Below are 17,185 nucleotides of genomic sequence, written 5' to 3' on the forward strand. Positions count from 1 at the left end.
AAAAAAGTTTGCATACTTTCAGTTAGCTGTTTTTAGCTGTAGGAAAGTGTATCTTGGCTACCATTAAATAACTAGACTTTACATTGTTGTGGTTTATACTGAAGTGATTGAGGCTACTAAAAATCCATCTGCTCATATTTTGTTCAATGTATATTTGTTTTCACTGACCTGCTTATTACTTCTCCATTAAGTACTGATTTTAGTGCTTCTTAAAGATGCCTCAAACTTCATAGTGCAGTCATTTCCTGATTAATTGCCCGTGCCTGCAGACAGTTTGTCTGCAGCTGCAGAGCTTTGCTGGTAGATAAAAATACAACCAGGTAAGGGTTTTGCAGTTACATGATATAGTTTGTTTCAAATTCTGGAAAGCTATGTTTTCACATGATTTTAGTGTGTGTGTGCTTCCACTCGTATGCATAACATCAGTGAAACCACTATAATTTTATGCACACATATATGGTCAGTTCACTTTCTACCTTTTCCCTTGCAGCCCAGGATCACATTATATTGCTTATATTTAACCTTTATCTTCATGAAGTATAACATACAGTCAAAAAAGTGCTTTTCTACTTTAACATCATTGGCATTAACAGCAGTCACTTATAAGACTCCTACCCACCTCACATCTACAGTCTTCTTTCAACTCTATTGAAACCTGGCTCACCAATAAGCAGCTTATCCTTAATTCCAAAGAAAAGAAACTCTTACTGTTTCTCCCCAAAACTGTTACTCATATCAAATCTACTTTTGAAACAAAATCACTAAATCATACTCTCATAGTTGCTGACTGTAGTACTAAACTCCTTGGTGTAACCATTGCTGATCAGCTAAAATTCAACCTGCATGTAAATAACTGTATCAAGAAAACCCATCAAAAACTGGGACTTCTCTACAGAAATAAAAATATCTTAACCCCTGAATCTAGAATCACAATCACCCATGCTTATCGTTTGCCATGCCTAACATACTGCTCCCAAATACTCACAAATCTTAACTCCATCTTACTTAGCAAACTCAAATCAACCTTTCACAAAATAGCCGGATTTGCTGCACAACAAGCCTACAAATCTCACCACTGTATCTCCCACAAACATATAAACTGGCTCGAACTACCCCACCTCCTACTCCTCTCTCATCTCCAAATTATACACTCCATTATTTATTCACCATCCTACTGTCCAGCACTAGGCACCATAATCTCCCACTATGTCCCATCCAGACTACTTAGGAGCTCCACCCAAGACCTTTTACAAATCTACAAGCCCAAGTCCAAAATAGGAGCTATTACATACAGCTACCATCCCTCTATTGCTTGGAACAAACTCCCACAAGAAGTTAGATAACGTTCACATCCTAAAGTATTCAAACTTGCCACTAAAGAGTACTTAAAAAGTCACTGGATTTGTACCTGTTCTCAGCCTCCTTGAATATACCATCACTAAATAACAAACCTAACTTCCTATGTCTTACCATCATTTGTTCTCCTCTATACCAAAACATTTACAACTTAAACTAGTCTACTTCTTCATTTTTTACCTAACACTATCTCCTTTCCTTCTACTGCAGTATTCTTCATAAGATTTTTATAGATAATTGTACCTGCATATATATGATAACTATTCTACAATTTTTATTATGATTGATTATAATGTTAACTGTGTTTGTAACGGTTATATTTTTTGTAACTGTGTTTTGGAGCTTTTCTTCCCGGGCCTCTGCTGAAAAAGGGCTTTTGCTCAGTCATACACTCCCGGTTAACAAATGTAAAATAAAATAAATAATAATAATAAAATAAATACTGTACAGTACTACTGCAATATGACATATACTTGACTTCATGAAATTTGTTGTACACATATTACTAAGAAGCAGTGTTGTGCTTGTTACTTACAAAATTAATAAGTTACTGTTACTAGTTACTTTTCAGTGAAAATAATATGTTACTATTACTTATTATTTTTCTAAAAAAGTAATATATTACTATTACTAGTTACTAAAAAAATAATATATTACTATTTACTAACTAAAAGGGTAGCTGTGGTGGTGCAGCAGTTAGCTTTGCCGCCTCACAGCAAGAGGTTCTCTGGTCCGATTCTCAGCTGGGGTGCCTTTTGTGTGGTGTCTGCATGCCCTCCCTGTGGTTGCGGGGGTTCCTTGCAGGTGCTCCGGTTTTCTTCCACATTCCAAAGACATGCTGTAGGTGAATTGGACACTCTAAATTGGCCCTAGTTGTGAGTGTGTGCATATGCCTTCTGTGGAAGGTTGGGCACTGGGCTGGCAACTCAACACCATAAAACTCCACTGACAAACTTTCTGTGGGCTATTGTTACACTGTGGTGACCCCTAACTGGGAAAAGCCAAAAGAAGAAGATGACTAGTTACTAACTAAAGTAACATGTTACTTTTACATAAATGTAGTTTATCAGTTGTAATACTGAGATTTACTCACACAAGTAAGCACATACATATAAGTGTATTAAAGTTGTATACATAATGTTACAGTGATGATGAATACCATTTAACAGTTGAAAAACTCCACCAGATTAGTCTTTATAGCTGGACAGTAGAGTGGTGCAGGGATTAGCATTGTCACTTCGCAGCAAGAGGTTCTCTGGTTCAAATCTTGGCTGTGGTGCTTTCTTTCTGGAGTCTGCATGTCTTTCCTGTGTTCGTGTGGGGTTCCTCCAGGAGCTCTGGTTTCCTCCCACATTGCCAAGAAATGCTGCAGGTGGATTGGACATTCTAAATTGGCCCTAAGTGTGAGTGTGCATGTGCCTCCTGAGAAAGATTGGGTGCTAGGCTGGCAACTTGACACATTAAAACTCTACTGCCACTTGTTCTGCAGACTGATGAACAACCATGGTAAAACCTTAGAGGCACAGCCAAAAGGAGAAGAAGAAGGCTAGTCATTATAGCTAGAGAGTCACAAATAATAAATCTGATCTTGTAAATCTTTATTCATTCCTTACTGTTAGGACTTCGTTTCCGTCCTCGGAACTGACATGGCCATTACCAAGCTCACGCCAGCCAAAAACTCTCAGTAAGACATACCCACAATGCCCCTCTCATGTCTCTCCAGATCTCGTTTGCTGCATTCCTCATCAGACGTGCCATGCCTTCTGTCAGCTGTTAGCTTTTTATGTTTTTTTCTCGATTCTAGTTTGTTGTAAGGCGTTTTTTTCTTATGTCTAGTCTTTTCCTATCTCTCCTTTATTCTTTATTGACTAAGCCCTACCCACTACTTTTGGTAGTTCTTCATACCATCTTTGGTACTACTCCCTCTCTCCCTCCCTTAGTAGGCCCTTCTCTTACCTTTGATATTTCTTAGTACCATTGTTGGAACTCTTTCCTTATCTGTAAAAAAAAAAAAAAAAAAGTGCTTTCTCTTGTCTTGTTGTTAGTTATTTAGTTTGTTATGTGGTTAGTTTGGTTATACTCTGTATTATGGTGGATAAGGCCAAGCTTGGTTTCAAACAATGTGATAAGTGTGGGCGTAACTTGCCCAGTTCAGATGGTCATGCCCGGTGGGTTTACTGTTTGGGCATTGACCACCTTAATGTTTCTTCCGACATTTGTTCTAGCTTCAGCAGCCGTACGTTAGCTGAATGCAAGAACAAACTTATCCTTAAGGGTAAGTTAAAATCACTCTTTGCGGAAGCTCTTTCTGGGATGGAAGTATCACCACCTCCTAAGCATAAGACATTAAAAGACATAAGGAAAAACAGAGTCTTTCAGAATTGATATCCCTGTCCTCCTCAGAACCGAGGTGACACCGGGCTTCTGCCACGCAGTCGGCGCAGACAACTTCGGCACCAGGGTCCTTGTCTTCTCCCTCGGTGCCACCTTTGATTTTGATTCAGACTCCTTCCACTGTACCGACCTCGGCACCATTTCCCACGATGCCGACCTTGTTTGTGACACAGGCCCCGACTACTGTACCTGCATCAACACCTTCCCCGGCCACAGTGCCGATGTCTTACATGGCTCCTCTGTTAATGACTCATTCAGTTCCGAAGATCAAGCACCTTCCAAGAACTAGATATTCTCTTTCTTATGACCCTTTTTTGGGACAGCAGTTTAGTCCCTTTCTTGAGAGACCAAGACTCCCCATTGTCAGCGTCCTTCAGATCCACTAGGAGTCTTTTGGAACAGGATGTAGTAAGGGTTGTAGACCAGCTTCTGGCAGCTAGAGGATTAACCACCCAGACCAGGTCTTCCCTCCCCCTTGGAGTGGAAGCTTTTACGGCATATTCTCCTGTTTATCCTCCTCCGACCTCCACCCGAGTTTTGGAGACTTTGGTACCGATGGCCATCCTGGTACATACTGTCTCGGCACCGAAAATGGAGGCTTCCCTGTTTGCACTGATCACTCTTTCACCATGGCTCCTTTGGAACTGGGACACTCTCGGAGCAGTGATTGGGCTGTTGGCACTGAGGCACCTAATTCAGTGCCGATATTTTTCTGTGACGCCGTCTACTGACACGGCTCTCCAGACAGCTGCCAGTCCTCTCAGAGCTCCTCACCTGGAGGCAGGCTCCTCGGGGCGGGGTGTGACCCTGGTCCCAAGGTCATCCTTCTCTGTTCCAGGCTCCCATCCCTCCTCGCGTGAGCCTGTTTTCCAGGCAATGGAGAGGGTCCTTGCTTCAACAGGCTCGCAGTTGACACCACTGGCATTGGAACCAGGAACCCCGCTCTAGCTTGCAGCTGTCTCACCCTTCTACTCTGGAACCTCGAGCACGGGAGCCGCAAGGCTTGCCCTCCGAGGGAACCCTCTCTACAGAGTCTTCCTCAGAAGATCCCACTGGGGAGCCATCCCGGAAGAAACTTTGCAAGAGGAAGCATCTTGATTCCCCTGAGGAATCCATCACTGAAGACACTGATTGCGATGAGGGAGAAGGGTCCCCACGGTCTCCCCCGGAAGATGTCTCATTTGGAGACATTCTCGAGATCCTCAAGCAGAGGGGAGACTGAAAGCCCGCCAACCCTTCAGAGGAATCTGTGTTCTTGCAGGCTTTATGTGGTTGGCCATTTACTTCCTGGGTGACCCCACCTGCAGATGAGCTCATTCGACTTATTGTGCTGCATGCCTGGAAGGCCTCGAACAACATAGAACCCGTCCCCCGGAGGCCAGATAAAATTTTGTCCACCCCAGAAGACCAGCCCAATTGGTCCAAACAACTGGTAGTCTATTCCATGATCGTGGCAGCGGCCACCAAGAAAGAACTGGCAGAAGATAGTTTCACTGTTCATCCACAGAACAAGGAGTCTCGGGCTATGGACAGACTGGGGAAGCGGTCCTACTCTTCAGCGACCTTTGCCATCCAGTCGCTGAATTATCTGGCACACTTTATTCACCTCCAAAGAGACCTAATTTCTGAAATGCCTGTCTCTTTGGCGGAGGTACTGCCTGAGGAGGTGAGTGATACCGTTGCCTCTCAGCTAGCTACCTTGGAATTATTCTCGAACTCCTCAATGCGCTTGATTTCTCACACTACTGAGGGGGTAGCTCGAGCAGCCGCATCGGGCATCGTTATGAGACGACATGCTTAGATGCATTTGTATGACTTAGCGGAACCCTCTAAATCTTCCTTTGTCAGTGCGCCTGTTGACGAATCTTCTCTTTTTGGTCCCAAAGTAAGAGAGACACTTTCATTTAGTGATAAGGATGGAAAGACCTCGTCTTCTGTGGGCATTCATTTGTCCACCCCCCAGAGGTCCTACTCCAGGAATCAGATGGGAGGAAAGTTGTGGTTAAAAAATTCCCAAGGATCTTTTTGTGACACTCATGACTAGCAATCCCCCCGGGGCAGAGGGGGCAACTCATTTGGAAGACACCCCTTTCGGGGCAGAGGGGGTCCGCGTAACCAGGGAACTAGAGATTCCTTCTCTGGCCTACCCTTCCAGTGTTCCTGAACAGCGACTTGATTGCTTTCCTCTGGAAGTAGTCAGGAGTTGATTTTCCCTGCACCTACAGGCCTGGCAATTCATAACAATGGATGCATGGGTGCAGAGGATAATATCCAGAGGCTATCTTATCCCTTTCAACCTCACCCCCAGACCTGTGAAATGAATCCCTAAAAGGTCTAACTCGGTCAGAGGGAGGTCACAGCCTTAGAAATCGAAAAGCTGCTAAGAGAAAGAGTCATCCAACCAGTCCCACCAGACCAAAGAGGATCCAGCTTTTACTTGAGGTTCTTTTTAGTGCCTAAAAAGATGGGACTGGAGACCAATCCTGGATCTCAGTTTACTAAACAAATACATCAAACCTCAAAAACTCCAGATGGTCACAGTACAGTCCATTCTCCCCTTTCTGGGGAAGGATAGCTGGATGTGCTCTATAGACCTCCAGGACACGTATTACCACATAAAGATGGACAAACACTCCCGGAGTTTTCTCCACTTCCTGCTGGGAGCCAATCATCAGTTCAGGGTACTGCCCTTTGGTCTCTTGACAGCCTCCAGAGTGTTCAACAAATGCATGGCAGTCGTAGTAGCTCATCTCACACTACCAGGATTCCAGGTGTTTCCATATCTAGACGATTAAAATAAGAAACCAGATTCAACTCCTCCTCCCGCAGACATTTGTTTCAGCACGCCTTGTACCTCAACTACTGGGCTGTATGGCAGCAACCATTATCTTGGTACCACTGGCGAGGTTGCACATGAAACAATTGCAGTGGCTCCTCTCATCACAATGGTCAATTTTAACTCACCCACTCTACCATATGATACGCCTTACAAATCTTTGCAAGAAACAAATGCTTTGGTGTATGAAGCCAGAATCACATCTTTGGTGTCGACCATTCAGTCTTCCCCAGCCCAGGGCCACGGTGACCACTGATGCTTCCCTATTAGGAGGGGGGGCATTTCCAGGCAAAGACAGTCCAAGACACCTTGTCCCCCATGGAGGCCAATTTGCACATAAATGTCCTGGAATTGAGGGTAGCTAAGTGTTGCAAGCGTTCCACACATCCCTTCCTTCCGGGACCATTGCAATTCAGTCGGACAACATGTCAGTCGTCTGATACGTCAACAAACAAGGTGGAACCAGGTCTTAATCCCTGTGTTGGGAAGCCACGAGAATTTGGCATTGGGCGATGGCTTCCAACCGCTTTCTCATAGTAACGCACATTCCCGGGAGTTCCAGTCTTATTGCGGACAGTCAGAGCTGGAACATTTTGATGCCTCACGAGTGGTCCCTCAATTCTATAATAGCGGATCAGATCTTCCACCGTTGGGGCAGGCCTTGCTGCAACCAGTTTGCTTCTCCCCTAAACAACAAATGCAGAAGCTGTTTTGCCCTGATATCCCCCTCAGGAGGAGTCACCGAGGGATGCTCTGATGCATGATTGGCACCCTGGTCTGCTGTATGACTTTCGCCCACTTCCCATCATCCCGAAATTCCTCCAGAAAGCTCAAAGGTTGAGAAGTAGAGTGATCCTCATTGCCCCTTATTGGCCCTGTCAGGTCTGGTTCCCTTTCCTATGGCCTCATCTGATTCACAGCCCATGGATCCTGGGTCAATCCCAAGGTCTACTGTCTCATCCTCAGGGACTGATTCATCTCAGTCTCCACAGGCTGAAGCTCACAGCTTGGTTTCTCCACTTCCGATGATTGTCAGGCTACTTGATATTTCATCCCTTGTTCGCGAGATTCTTTTGGCTTCGCACAAACCTTCCACAAGAAAAATGTATTCTAGTAAGTGGACAAGGTTCTCTAGATGGGCCAAAGAACATAACATAGATCTCTTTTCCGTGCCTATTCAGAAGATCCTACAATACCTGACTACCCTATTGCACACAGGAGCTTTAGCATCGACAATTACAGTGCATTTAACAGCTATTGCAAATTTTCACAGTGGAATTGACAATTCATCTGTTATGTCACACAGACTGAGCAAGAACTTCATGAAAGGAGTATTACATATTAAACCTTCGGTCAAGCCTCCTATAGAGCCATGGGACTTGACTTTGGTGCTTCAGCCGTTAACAGGTCAAAAGGTCACTAACAAGATTTTTGGCTTGCCCTGCTGAATTTTCAGCAATACTTTCTAAATGATAGGGGGGGAGGATGCATACAGAAACATACCCTTCTTTGAGAAGGAAAGGGCGACTACCTTTCAAGCCAGAGTATGTGGGACTCTAGCACAAAATAGAGGAAGTTGTCTGTTTTGAGGGTAGACGAATAGGTCCAGCTGTGAAGTAGTCAACTGGTGAACCAGATCCAATAACACATAGGTTAATTGGTGTGTACTAGGCTAATCGCCCTGGGGCCTTTACAAGCCTAGCCCGTAGGATTTACCCTGGCATCGTGCCACCCGACCTTAGTTCCCAGTGCCTCTGTCAAGTAAAGCCACTGTCATGATCCCTGGGGTGAATTTTCTATTTCTCATCCACTCATCAAGATTGCTGTTGAAGAGAGCCAGTGAGGTGCTCTGCTTGTCATGCAAAGGAAGTCTATTTCATAGCATGGGCAAGTCTCTAGGTGATGAATCTGTTCCTTCACATCCCTGTGAAGCATCCATTTGTGGGAGTGTGACATGGATCTGCTTAACGTGTCTACCACACTGTTCTGGGCTGAGGGTAAATAGACAGCATGAAGGGTAACCTTGTGCTGAATTCCTAGTTCCCATGCCCTGCGATCTAACCTGCAAATAAGATAAGATTTGGTGCCTCCTGTTTGTTTATGTACCACAGAACCGTAGTGTTGTCTGTTAAAACTTTCAGAGGACCTAGCAGAAAGAGAGGATGAAAAATCTTCAAGACTAGGATCAGAGCCCTCCGTTCTCTGATGTTGATGTGTTCCCTCCTTTGAGATGGAGACCAGAGACCCTGAACCTTCTTTGAAACAAAGTTCACACCTCCTCCCCAGCCTGTGTCTGAAGTGTCTGTAAAAAGCTGTTGAGAAGATTGGATCAAGTGAAGAGGAAGGACAGGATTCAAAGACAGCTGCTGCGTCAACCAGAGGAGCTCTATTTTCAGGCAGAGAAGAAAAGCAATGAGAAACCCTAGAGGGTGTGCATGTTGGAAACAGACTGTCTTCAGGTAACACTGAAATTTCCTCATGTGAAGCTTTGTAAAGGGCAGCATGGGAATCATAGAAGCCATGAATCTCAGCAGTCTTAGGAACTTCCTGTCTGAGATGAAAGGAAGAGACAGCAGGCTTTCCATGAAGGCAGTCAGAGCTTGAACCTTGGCTGTTTGGAGGAAAACCGTCATCTGATCTGTTTTGAACCTGCACCCCAGAAAAAAATTGATCCTTTGGTGAGGTCAGAGAAGATTTTTTTTGAAGTTTATAGTGAACCCCAGGCTTTGAAGGAGATGAATGGCCTGCTAAGGTTTTGAGACAACTGTTTTGAATTAAGAGCAAGAAAGAAGAGGTTGTCCACATAAGGAGAAACTTGAATCCGCTGGATCCTCAAGAAGGCAATGACAGGGGCCAAGCACTTTGTGAATACCCTTGGGGCAGTGGAGAGACCGAAAGGCAAGGCAGAGAATTGAAAGTGCAAAGAACCCACCGAGAAATGTAAAAACTTCCTTGTAAAGAGGATTAGTAGGAATGTGTAGATAAGCATCTTTAAGGTCCAAGGATGCCATGAATAAATGGGGAGAAATCAGGGGAAAGAGCATCTGAAGAGACAGTATACATAAATATGGCATCTCTTGAAAGGTGTTTCAGTGTGAGAGGTCTAGAATTGGTCTCCAAGGACCATCCTTTCTTGGGACCAGAAACATTCTGGAATAGAAACATCTGCCTCTCTGATCCATAGGAACATTCTGGATGGTGTCTTGTAAAATAAGTTGTGATAGGAGCTGTAGGAACAACTCCAGCTGACTGGTGGGGGGCTGTAGAAACCCCCCCAAGAAAGGAGGGAGAGTCTTCCAAGTCATGAAATATCCTGTATGAATGACGGATAGGATTCGGTAGTCCTGAGTGATGTCTCCCCAGACTGGAAAAGAAAGGGAGAGGCAAAGAGACAGAAGAGTATGGCTTGGAAGAGGATGGTGGTTGTCATAGAGTGCTAAGCCTGGCCTGGAAGGGTTGGTGTGCTGCAGGAGCTGAGGCAGATTATTTTGATGATGGAGGTCTCCTAACTGACTTTTTAGACCTAGAAGCAGGGCTAGATGCAGAAGAGGAATGAGCAGGTCTCCTAACAAAGGAAGTTTTGGCAGGGAAGTTCCTATGAAATTTAGGTATAGGTGAGACAAGCAAGTGTTTCAAATCTTGAAGCTCCTTCCCTATTCCTTGCAGAGTTTTAAATAAGTCTGCAACTGCATAACCAAAAAGTGCAGATTTGTCCAAAGGAGTATCTTAATATCCTCAGGAAGAGACTGTAGTCTGAGCCAAGAATGTCTTCTAAGCACAGAGGCAGAAGCAGCAGCTCTGAAAGATATCTCAACAGTATCATAGCTGCACTTAATGGAATGTCTGGCAACCTGTGAGGAAGCAGCCAAAAGCGGTAGAATTTGAGTTTTAAGCCCAGATTCTGGTAACTGACCCAGAACTTGAGAGGCCTGAGAAAGCAAGGCCAAGGAATACCTAGACATGTGATTCTGGTAATCGCTAGCACTGATAGCTAAAGTGGATGAGGTATAGACCTTCCTACCCAGTCTGACAAGAATATTACTTTCCTTATTAGATGGTAAAAGTTTGACAGAAGGAAATAAATGTGAAGACCTGTCAGAGTATGGAGACTACTGCAGGGTCTGCCGAAGGACACTGATAAAGAAACTTGCATTCATCTGGCACTTTATAAAATCTATCTGGTCTTTGGGAACAGCAGCCTGAGAATCTGGAGTCTTAGAAAAGGTGAAAGCACCCAAGAAAGCTGGAAGGACTGGAGGTACAGCAGAAGGAGTGGGGGACCTCCATTTGCAAAAGATCATAATATCTCTTCTGTTCCTCAGAAATCTGGGAACAATCCCACTTAAAAAAAATCTCTCATTTTATTAATAGTTTCTCCAAAAAAAATCTCTTCGACTGGAGAATCTTCTCCATTTGATTCCTCGTCAGGTGAGGCATATTCCAGAGGAGAGGTAATTTGGGTGGAATATGCCAGGGAATCATCATCATCATCAGATGAAGAGTTCTCTGAGTCAGAGGGAAGAATCTAGGATCCAGCAGACTGTAGAGCAGAGGAGGAAGTGAAGGCAGGTAGACAGCTTCAAGGCCATCAAAGCCTTAATAAAACCCTGGGAAAATACATCTCAATCAGACTGTGGTGCAGAAGGAATACTGGAATGTTTCGTTTTGTTGTTTCAATTTTGACGTCTTTCCGATTGAGGATACAAAACAGAAGAGACCGATGTAGGCCTAACGTCTGAGGCAGACAAAGATGGATCCCTAGCCGGAATGACCCCGGAGTCCTCAAACCGAACAAGCCGCAGTTCCCCCATGTCATCTGAAGCGGATGTCTACATAGTCTCGGATGTGGTGGGAACTGATCCCTTGGCGGTTTCCAAAGAGGTACCTACTGCAGAAGCAGACCTGACCTCCGACCATACCACTGGTTCTTACTGACCTCAAGGGACACATTGGAGGTAAGAGGCACAGCTGAAGACGTTTCAGGCCTTTGTTTGCTCACCTTCCTCTTCAAACTTGGCTCAGCCGAAGGACCCCCAGAACCCTCCATAATGTCTTTAGCCAGATGTTTTAATTGCTGATTTTCTAAGTAAAGATTTAGAGCCGAAAGTCAGCTGTGCAATGTCTTAGGCACAAAAGCCTGACAAATAGAACAGAAGCGGTAGTCATCACTAGGCCCTAAACAGAAAAGGCAAAGGTCATGGCTATCTTTATGTGGAATCTGCCTTCCACACCTACACTTGCCTTTCTTGGATGACATGAACAATAACAAATGGCAGTAACATAAAAGCAAACCCCCAACGGGGCACTTATCTGAAGCTGAAGCTGGCAGCAATACACGGAATCCAGCTGCAGACTGTACGTAGGAGTCAACCTTCTGAATGGCCGCAGAAAAGATCTGAGGATGGTAGAGTTGGAAGTCCCTTTTATGGCTGATGTTGTCAGACCATATGTGTGGCATTCCATGTACTAGCAGTGGCTGGAAGCTTTTGTATACTGGTTAGACACTGGCTTGTAGAACGGAAGACAACCCATATGTAAAAAACATTGAATAAAAGAACATCCACTGGTTCAAGCAAAAGTAACTCAAACGTAATACACATTTAAGTTACTAGTTACTAAAAAAGTAATATATTACTATTACTAGTTACTGTTTTGAAAAAATAACTAGTTATATTACTAGTTACTAAAAATTGTAATATATTACATATTCTAATATATTACTCCCATCGCTGCTACAAAGTAAAAGAACTTTTTTTACTTAGTCACATCTTCCATTTCTTTGTTATCCTAAGCATTAATGAGAACATGGGAATTATACTTTCGAGTCCTCTCAGCAGTTTAACACAGTCTATAAACTTTGTCTTTTTTCTTTTCACTTCTTGCAGAAACTCAGTTCTCTTTGTGGACTGTGCCAGTTTCAGATGAATGAGAAACAGAATTGCTTCAGATTGCCGACTCACTTTTTTATTCCATCTTTGCCTCTCTTGCATCCAAAAATATCTCACTAAAACTCACACCTGCCTCTTTCAGCTTCCTTTGATTGCAGGAATAAACGTGCTTCTCTTCTGCCTGGAGTACAGTTAGTAATCATTTTCCATGAGTACCCTGGTGTCTCCAGTTGATAATCCATTACCCTTCAGCCGCAAGTTTGTCAGGAACACCCCTTTCTGCTGATATGACTGCATGTTTAATACTGTAGGCCTTGGCTTCTTTCTCATGGTCAAATTTGGGACCTATACATCGTGCGCCCTTTCAGTTAAATTCTGCTGTGGAATAATAGTCTAGTTGATTATTTGATTAGTTGATTATTTGACTTTCATAAAATTAATGTAATCTGCTCCTTCTGATTTCTTTGGCACATAAGAAATTGTCAGGTTTTCTGTGTGTGCTCTGTTTTCTACCTTTACTATTCTTTTGAAATAGTTCTTCTTGAGAAGCCTCATTTTCAGCCAGTCTGCTTCATTTCAACCTCTGTTTCTGCAGCATTGTCTGCTCATTTGAATAGCTAATTAAAAATTTATTTTATCCTTTCCAGTCTTCTGTAATTGGAGTGTATGTATTTCTGTATTGTCTCATTTACTTTAAACACATCTGAATGCATTTGATTAATTTTTATCCTCTAAATTACTGGAAGTCATCGCCTCTGCTGAGGCTAAATTTTGAACTGCATTTTGCTGAGCAGCTGCAAGGCTGTTCCCCCGCGATTTTTTTTTCTCCATTTCTAGTTCACTTTCTTTTACTTTCTTCAGATTTTCTATTTGTTGACATGCAGACTGGGTAGTGACTCCAGTAACTGAATTTTACCCAAGAGAATGGCTTTTGCTGACCATTTTCCAAAGCTTCTTTTTTCACACTGGGAGAGCACTAGTCAATGGTTTAAAAGGTACATATCCAAATTAAGTATTGCTCCATTTCGACTAGTCCATGAAGCTGACTTATGGTTATTAACGTGGAAGATAGTGTTACTAATTGCTATGACCTCTCCAAGAATATCTGAGTCGCAAACTGTTATGCTAGGTCTGCCTTATCTCACTTTCCACAAAGCTAGGGTTTCCTTAAGAACTAATTCTTCATTTATGCCTAATGTGGTGTCTGAGTTTACTTTAAGCCAAGCTATCCATCACCCTCTCTTTTTCCAGAACTTAGAAATGAGAGAGAAAGGATATTGAATACCATGGATTATACAGTCAAACTGGGTACTCTTGACAGGAAAAAAAATCTTTTATGTACTGATCATTTGTTCATTTCTTGGGAAGGTAAAAAAGGGAGAACCTGTGTCAAAACAGACTGTTTCCAAGGGATCATTGTATGCAATTATCTTTTGTTATACCCATAACTACAAGAAAATTCCAGGCAGTGTCATGACTCACTTTGCCAGGACATTGACTTCATCAGTGGCATTTTGAAAAGGGTTAGATTGTAGAAGTACTCCAGAATCAGCAACTTGGCCCTGTGTACAGACCTTTACAAAGCACTACAAACTAGATTCCCTCTCCAGATTTAGGGCAGGCTTTACTAGGACCATTATCCAGGGCTTCTAGACTCTTCATTCTTCCTTCTCCCGGTCAGTCTAAGCTATGGTAATCTACCTGTATGGCTAAGGCTACAGCAGCAGTGGTCCATATAATGAAAGTAGTGCAGTTGTGTAAATAAATTTATCATAACAGTAGATGTTCAATAGCTACTCCCTCCCTCCATCCCATTTATTTTTATTTATTTATTTTCCAGGGTGAACACCTTCATTTTTACTTTCCTTGAATTATCCTTTTTAGGGCGCTACCCCCCCCCCCCTTCTCTGAGCATGAAAACTGTGATGGGTTGGTCTCCAAACCTGCTATTTTAGTCAACTCAGCTTGATATCACTAATGATTTGGGTGTGTGGGAAGTACTCTGATGTTTTGGAAGCTCATTGGCTGTTATATCCTTAACAGGATATAACTCATATACTTAAGGCTACTGCAGCAGTGATCGTTTAAATATCCACTGTTATGGTAAGTTTACTTATGCAACTGTACTTTCTCATCTCCCGGTTGGAGGTTGAATAGAACATAGTTTTAGGCTGTAAGATCACTAACTGTATGAGAGACCATCTGAGTTCTAGCCAGTGATGCCACACATAGTTCTAGCAATACTATACACTTCATCCGGACTTGGATCTTCATATGCTGTTAGACTTTCTGGTTGGGAGTCTTAGAAGTGATTGTAAGACTGCCAGATAGCATTTCTCTCAGCAGATGAATGCCACAACATAAATACACTTTTCATTCTGGGCAGACCATTATCCTATAGCTGTAGTTTATTTCAATGTACCTCAGGTACCTGTATCATTTATGCTGGTAAGAATACATATTTCAGTTGTTTCTATGCAAATATATATATATATATATATATATATATATATATACACACATACACACACACACACACACACACACATATATATATATATATATATATATATATATATATATAAATTTAGACTGGGTGACTATAAGGTTAATATACATGGTCATTTCACTTGTCAGTCTAAAAGTGTTGTTTATGCTGCAAAATGCCTGCAATGTCCATCATTTTATATAGGAAAAACCTGTAGAAAGTTCAGAGAAAATGTATGAACATCTAAATGATATAAAAATGGTAGAAGTACAAGTGCACTATCTAAACAAATACTAGAACACAATGAACATGTATTTTTTTTTTTGTTTTTTTGTTCTGCAGCCGATAGTTTTAGACAGTCAAGGGAGGGTGTTACCAGAACACTTAGAATTGTGTGAACTAAGATGGCAATTAAAGCTAAATGCATCTGAGTGCCCTGGCCTGAATGAATATAATAGTATATATTGTTTACTAAAGCTAAGGAACATTGAGGGTTAATGTTTTTTAATTGTTTTATTGTTTTTTAACTTTGATTGATTGAGTATGGGTTTGAATAATATTTAAACCTGATCTATGCAGATGTTTTTTGTTCTGAAGACGTCCCATGTAATTTCATGGGGGACAAAAGCGCTTAACATTTATTGTGGTTGTATCCAATAAAGAGAACTGTTTCCGTTTGAGGTCCTGTCCTTGGTTGCAATTTGTTTCTTTGTCCCCAAACGTAACATTTGTATACTAAAGTGTTAGCTATCCTTCTCAGAAAGATAGCTACATGTTAGCAATTCTTAAATTCAAAGCCCTGTAGTCATTTCTGACTCAGGTGTACTATTCTAACAGTGTCAGACAAATTATCCTTCTTCATTCAGCACTTGCCCTTAAGATAAACAGTTTGTTTTCCTAGTTGGATTTTGTCTCATTCATTGCTGGTATTCAGGTTTGTATCTTAGCTCCCTGGGAGAAAGTGCTGTAAATAGCTCTGCCAGGGCTAAAGTATGTTATTTGCTCCATAGTACATTGCTAGAACCGTTAAGCTGTGTTATCTTCCCTAATTTTGAGTAATTTATTGGTGAGCAATGAAGGTTTTTAAATGGAGTGGCAGCATGTTTACCAGAAGATTTTGTGTTCTTTTACAGAAACTTGTCAAAGCCAATTGCTGTACAGTCTAAGGAAAAAGAAGATCGTTATGTTGATAACTATAAGGTATGAGAGTAGAGATTAATTTCTTGCCATTTTTATTAGAATTTGCTTCCTGATGGAGAACGTGCAAGTTACTTTGGTTTCTTTATGTTAGCAGACAGATACAGTTCAAGTTGGATCAGTGCTTGTTTCTTCTTCCGTGAACTATAATGTTTGAATGCATTGTTGACCTGCTGAATTGCTTATAAGCCTACTATGTGTCGTAAGTAATCAAGGCATTAGTCTGTTAGCAACAGGAGGGTTAAGTGTGCATAAGAGCGTTGTGTTCTTTTGACACTGACCTCAACACATCTGATCATCACTTGCTAATAAAAGCTTTGCTGTAGTCCCGTTGAGAAGAAAATTTCAAGCGTCTTGCATCACTTGTGAGGCCCTTTCTTGCTCAATGTATGTGTGAAATTAGCAGCATGGTAGAATCAACAGACCAATTGTGCATAATGTAGTTACGTTTTAGAAGAGATTGGTAGATTTATTCATTATTTTTAATTCTAAACAGCAATATACAAATACAGCATTTGACTGATTAGACAATTCAGAAAATAAATAGAAATAATGTTTGGTTTTGCAAGAACATTTCAACCATTCTACTTTAGCATACCTGAAATCACGATCGGTTTAGTGAAAAAAGCATAACATTTACTTGGCACCTACAACAGATCATGTGTACACTGTACAAAATCAGGTGCCCTTTTCTTCAGTGAAGCACGTGCAGTAGCAAAAGCTTCACGCATCACAGAGTACTGCACATATCAAAATAGTGCAGAGACACAAAATTTATTGAGCAAATGCAAAGAATTACTGCTAGGAGGGAATAGATGGGGTAAAAAACAGTATGTCAGTTGACAGGGGGTAAAAAAAAACAGTATGTCAGTTGTTTATGGCCTGAAATGGCATACTAATTATGGTAAAATGTCCCTCTGCAGACATACTGGAACTGAATGCTATTGTACCCAGTTTTAAGTACATAAGATAGAGCTTCCTATGATGTCTGAGCAAAACTTAGTCAAACAGGAACCACACTGATTT

At 42.0% G+C, this 17,185-nt stretch overlaps 1 protein-coding gene across 1 annotated transcript in view; it reads left to right on the forward strand.

Annotated features, from left to right (window-relative positions):
- Window positions 1-17,185, forward strand: part of LYST (lysosomal trafficking regulator) — a 3,825,950-nt gene that overhangs the window by 3,158,881 nt on the left and 649,884 nt on the right. Inside the window, exon 40 of the mRNA XM_044075805.1 lies at window positions 16,096-16,162. Within this exon, the coding sequence (XP_043931740.1) occupies window positions 16,096-16,162 (67 nt within the window). The remainder of the gene's footprint in view (window positions 1-16,095; window positions 16,163-17,185) is intronic.

Source organism: Protopterus annectens, chromosome 1.part1, assembly GCF_019279795.1.
Source record: "Protopterus annectens isolate FY-2018-M chromosome 1.part1, PAN1.0, whole genome shotgun sequence".
Classification (NCBI taxonomy): domain Eukaryota; kingdom Metazoa; phylum Chordata; order Ceratodontiformes; family Protopteridae; genus Protopterus; species Protopterus annectens.